At 24.4% G+C, this 6,057-nt stretch overlaps 1 protein-coding gene across 1 annotated transcript; it reads right to left on the bottom strand.

The window, feature by feature from the left end:
* Positions 1-495: 495 nt before the first annotated feature.
* On the bottom strand, positions 496-1,400 carry LOC145829132 (histone H3.3 type 1-like). The gene is made up of 2 exons (XM_082936862.1): positions 1,268-1,400; positions 496-773 (listed from the first exon to the last, which is right to left on the bottom strand). The coding sequence occupies exons 1-2, from the start codon at positions 1,398-1,400 to the stop codon at positions 496-498; spliced, it is 411 nt and encodes a 136-aa protein (XP_082792988.1).
* Between the last annotated feature and the right edge of the window lie 4,657 nt (positions 1,401-6,057).

The raw sequence follows: 6,057 nt of genomic DNA, 5'->3' as shown, positions 1-6,057 counted from the left end.
ACTTTAAATTAAAAGAGATTATAAGTAAGAGGTTATATTACTTTACCGTGGGATTGAATTTAAGATATATAGAGCCGCAACAATTATCTTACTCTAGGATAATCTAGAATTTCCTATAAAGATATAGAATTATCAGACTTATAAATCGTAATATTTACAGTTTACATTAAACTTACATACTTTTAAATAAAGTTAGGATTGTAATGAAGAATTAAAAGCAAGACGTTTCTTGCCATGAGGGCAAACTTTAATATGGTTTAGAGAGACCTAATAAACAAAAAAAATAAAGAGTAATTACCCGCAGCATTAGAGTATTAGTAGATTCTAATTACATAAAATGGTTTTTATTAATTTTATTTTTACAAACTTAAATTTAAACAAAGATATATAAATTTTACAAAATAAATTACTACATATTTCTAGATACAAGTTTATTGAACACTAAAAGTCAATATATTAAATATTAAATAAAAAGTGTCCTAGAGTGCTATTTTCTTAAGCACGTTCACCACGGATGCGACGTGCAAGTTGGATATCCTTTGGCATGATGGTGACTCTCTTGGCATGGATGGCACACAAGTTAGTGTCTTCAAAGAGTCCGACCAAGTAGGCTTCGGATGCTTCCTGAAGTGCTCCGATGGCTGCACTCTGGAAACGAAGATCGGTCTTGAAATCCTGGGCAATCTCTCTGACTAACCTCTGAAATGGCAGCTTGCGGATCAGAAGCTCAGTGGACTTTTGATAGCGACGGATCTCACGAAGAGCGACAGTACCTAGAAATAAAATCACATTCAGTAAAATAAAACACTTTAAAACTGTTTTAACTGTCTAATTTGTAAAGAAAGTTACTTTGAAAAGAACAATAACACAGCTAATACATAGTAGAGTCCACAATAGGGTCATGACGAAAGTTTAGGAGGCTATGAGCAGTAAAGGGGATCTAAACGGGCCATGAGGTCATAATCTGATGCTTACACTGGATATATTGGAATTGATCATGAAAAATTAAAAAAATGCTAGGTGTTTTTAATGGTATTTTTTATAATAATCATATAGGAGGGCCATAGTGTTATTATTTCTTAAAATTTTAGAAAAGGAGTCTTCAGAAAATAAAAATTGGAAACCCTGGTCTGCAATAATATAAGTAACTGTTTACTAAAGAAAATTTATAACAGGTTAGCACTAATTTGAACAATTATTTAATAAAACATTCACACAGATTTACATTGAAAATTTTTTAGCGATTTTATTAAAATATAATTTTTACCTGGGCGGTAACGGTGTGGCTTCTTTACTCCACCAGTTGTTGGAGCGCTCTTTCGTGCAGATTTGGTGGCAAGCTGCTTGCGAGGAGCTTTTCCTCCGGTTGATTTGCGAGCTGTTTGCTTGGTACGTGCCATTTTATAATTTAGTTCTTGTTCTATGTCTGTGTAATGTCTTAAATATTAGTAAAAGATTCTATAAATTTAAACATTTATAATTATGATGCTTTTGACAATTATTTTTTTAATTGAAATTATGTTGTTGCAATTTATACTAGTTGGACACAAGTGAAAAAAATTAATTTGGTTGTAGATGGACATTAAAAAATAAGTAAAACATGACCCGAATTTAATGTTAGTCTATAACTGAGTATGAAAACTTTAGTTCTCCTGAAACAAATATTAAGTTTAAAACAAGAATAAAAATTCCCTTTTTGTTTTTAATAACTACTTAAAAAAAACTTAGTTTTTCAAAAAGATAATTATGAAAATTTAATACAACTTTTTATTTTGAAACTTTAAGTTGTTTTTAACAACATAAAAAAGTTAAACTTTAATCAAAATATCTCCAAATTTAACTTTAAAATTTTTAGAATTTCACAAGTATTTTTAAAACATCTTAATACATTACAGAACTTAAAAGCAACAGAACTACTTCTACACTGAATATGTTAAAAATTCTATTGTAATTTATTTATTAATTATAGTTCAAGTTTAAAAATAACTTTAAACTCACACTTTAGCCAAAACTACACAATAAGCCTAAGTAGTTTACATAGTTGCCACACGTTTTCAAAAAAAATATTTCCAGGTTTTACCAAATTTCTTCCAGGATTTTAAAACTACATACTTTTGGGGCAATTTTTAGTTTAAAATTAAGTTTAAGGTAAGAAATTGTGTTAAATAGTATAAAAATATTAAGAAGATATATTGAAGCTATTTTAAATATGTTTTCTAATAAATAAAATTTTTGATAATGACAATTTTTTTTTATTTTTATGATAGGTTTTAAGAGTAAAATCAAAACTTTACTACTGAACATGTGAAAATTGTTAAAGTATCAGGTTTTTCCAGGTTTTTATAGTGATTTTTGTTCAAAATAACAAATTTTTCCAGTTTTTTTTCAAAATTTCTTAAATTCCAGGTTTTTCCAGGTTTTAATTTTTTGCCTAAATTGTCAAATTCCATGTTTTTCCATGTCTTTACAGGATTCTAGGTAGAGTGGCAACTCTGAATTTAATATTATTATGTCTATTATAAATGTTAGGGTTTTTAAAAGGAGTTTATTGGAAAACATGCCTGAGTTTTTCAAATGTTCTGAAACTAGACTAAGTTGGCCTGAGTTAAGATAACTTAACTTGAACAATTTAAATATTTTATTCCACAGTTTTAAAGTTACATGGAAGCTATAAAGCTACTAAAAGTTCATTTTCGCTCCCTAGTACATAAAAAGTTCCTGTTGAGATACTATAAATTTCTAAAAAAGTTTCAAGTAAACTGATTATTATTTCTGAGCTAAAATTATCCAAGTAAGACTAAATAATTAAACTTTGTCCTAATTAGATAACAACAAACATATAATGTACATTAATCAGTGTAAAAAAATTTTGAATCTTATTTGTAAGTAAAATAAAAGTTTATATTTTGTATCATAAAAGACTAAAGTAGTAAAAAATTTATCCTAATTTAGTATACCCTTTCAACTAAACTTTATAAAATAGAATAATTAATTGTTTCATTTCTTTTACAAAAAACTCCTAAAATTTAAGTAATATAAATAGATAAGCATATAAACTATATAATCAAAAAAAATATAAGAAAAAACTAAACAAGCATCAAATGTGTAATCATAATTGCTACATATGTTAAAATTTTCAAATTGTTTAAAACTTACAGCTGCTCCTATCACTGAGTTGTTTAAATACTAAATGGAATAAATGTTAGAACAAAACTTTACTTTAGGTTTTTGGATTATAAGACAATTTTGTTTTTTTTTAACAGTATCAGGGCTATTATATGAAAATTGTCAATATGTCAATTAATTTTGTTGACTTTACAACACTAAATTTATTATTTTTGAAAAAAAAAGAACTTTTATTTACTATTCAGAATGGTTTTTTCCTTGCCTGTTTTTAACTAATGATCTGTTTTATTACAATAGAAACAAAATACTGCAGAGTAATAATTAAGGTTTAAAAAAATTACTTCTAAACAATTTTATGTTAAGTGAAGAGAAGTTAATATGATAACAAAAGTGTAAAATGAAATATCTTTTTTTTCATGCTTGACTAGTTTTCAATTTTAACTTAAAGATTAAAAAACAATTTTTAACAAGTTTTCTTATAAAAGTCAATTTCGCAAAATTTAACTTAATTAAAGCAAGCTGAAAAATATTAACATAAACTTATAAGTTTATTTTATTTCTCCTGTAACTTGATATTATAAAACTGCAAAAAAATTTATCAAAAAGTTATGAAGTATACAAAGTTTTACACTTAAAATGTCTATTTAGTTTGTTGTTTAATTATTACAAGTTAAGATCAAATATACTGTTTAAAAAATATTTTGTTCGTTTTAAGATAACAATTATATTTTATTTTAAGTGTTACAATCATACAAAAGTATAAAAAATATTCTATGATTATAAACTATTTGCTTTTTGGATTGTTTACAAAATATCATAAAAAAAAATACAATTGAAGATCATGTCTGTGAATTGCTATAGTTTAAAATAATTTTATTTATGTTTTAATTCAAGTTGTATAAAACTTTCGTTTATAAAATATAGTTTTTTGTAAGATTGTAACAGAATGTCAAACCGCATTATATAGTTGTTTTAATTGAATAAAAATTTAGACTCTTGTTCATCCTAGCGTTTAAGAGAAAAAATAGTCTGATGAAACTTTTTATTGGGTAAATTCAGCCATATATAAATACTCATCAGTTGGAAAAGAAATCATTTCAGACTTGTTTGCTACTGCTAACATGTGGTTCAACTAGACATTTGTATAATTTTTAGTTTATTGTAAAGTTTTTTTTCAAAAAATGCTTTTTTTTTTGTATTATGATTTTAAGTTCAAGTAGTAAATTCTCATTCCATCTTTTAAATTTCTAAAAGTATATTCCTATTAGATTTAAATCTTGTGTAAAATTTTTGACCACATTTAAGGTGTTTTAAAATGTTTGATTTTCTTTTATATATTTGTTGGTGTTTGAATCTGTTCATTAGTATAGAATATTTCCAATAATTGTCATGCCGAGTTTATTTAGTGTTTACAGGTAGTTTAGTTTTATCTAATATCAGTATCATTTAGGTTAATTTTAATATTTTTTATTATGGTGTATAGTATGGGATGTAAATACACTATAACCTACCATACTTTTTATTTATTTAATTAAACTACATTCCTTCTAGGTTATAATCTCAGGGTTGCCACTTTACTTGGAAACCTTGAAAAACCTTGAAAAACCAGGAATTTGACAATATAGGCAAAAATAACCTGGAAAAACCTAAAATTTGAGAAATTTTGAAAAAACCTGTAAAAACTTCGAATTTTTAATAATTTTAACATTTTCAGTACTAAAATTTCAATTTGATACAAAAAATCAATCATATAACTAAAATTTTTTTTTATCATATAAAATTTTTTTATTAGAAAATACATATAAAGTAACTTTACAGCATCTTTTATATGTTTTTGTACTATTTAACACAGTTTCTTTTATAAAAATGTTTACTTTTAAAAACCTGGAAAAAATTTTAAAAAACAAGTGGCAACCCTGTAATCTGAAATATAATGGTTTTAGCTTAATTAAATATTTTTTCTTTTTCATTAAATAGTACAAAAAAAATATTAGCATTAGTTTTTGTTTATCATAGTACAAATTTAGCATACTTTTAATTTTACATTGATTAAATATTTTACATAAAATTTTAAAGTTAAAGTTATAAAATACAAAAAAATAATTTCTCATTAAGTAATTAAATTTTACTAGTTTAATCCAATAAACCAGTGAGATAACGATTACAATTTCTCTTAATTTTTTAAAATAACGTTTTTATAGGTTAAATCATATTTGAGTTAAAAACTTTAGTTGAAAACTGTATATGTGGTTTTAAGACAGGTAAAAATTTATTTTATTTTAAGGTTTTTTTGTTTTTTATTATCAATTAAAGTTTATTTTATTAGTTTAAGACTTTTTGTTAATTTTTCTTCTGTTTCAGTTGTAAAATACACCTGCTGCGTTTACTTGCATTTTATATTTGAATAATGAATATTTAGTTTTAGGAATTAAAATGACCATGGATCATTTAACAACTCTTTCTAGTGACCTTTATTATAACTACAGTTGTTGACAAGACCTATAGAGAATTATATATGTTACAAAGTAATAACTGCCTACATATTAGTTAGTGTATTTTTATGATTAACATTTAAGAGCTATTATATGAACAATATTTATTTATTTTTTTTTTGTGTAACTTAAATATTTTATATTTCCCTTTTATAGTATTTTTCACTTGAGTATAAATTGCTTTTAAGTTTTATTTGTTCTAAGTCATTTTTTAAAAGTTGTTTATATTTTGAGATACAGTTTTTGTAATTAAGTTTTGTGATCCTATTTACAACAGATACATTGCTTAAACTGTCTTGTCTGATTTGTATAAAGTGGTCTAAATTAGCATCGAGTAATTATAAAATAGTGAAAAAATGGTATAAATTTTTATGATGAGTAGTACCAATGAATTAAATGAAAAAACATCCATATTTTACAGAAGATTAAAAATTATTTT

Source organism: Thalia democratica, chromosome 2 (assembly GCF_965202585.1).
Source record: "Thalia democratica chromosome 2, ktThaDemo2.hap1.1, whole genome shotgun sequence".
Taxonomy (NCBI): Eukaryota; Metazoa; Chordata; class Thaliacea; order Salpida; family Salpidae; genus Thalia; species Thalia democratica.
This window is presented reverse-complemented; position numbering and strand designations above follow the sequence as displayed.

Excerpts from the sequence above, each read along its gene's own strand:
- LOC145829132 (XM_082936862.1), bottom strand. The coding sequence starts at position 1,400 with ATGGCACGTACCAAGCAAACAGCTCGCAAATCAACCGGAGGAAAAGCT. Across the intron at positions 774-1,267 it reads GCCACACCGTTACCGCCCAG|GTACTGTCGCTCTTCGTGAG; the intron begins GTAAAAATTATA and ends TTTTATTTCTAG.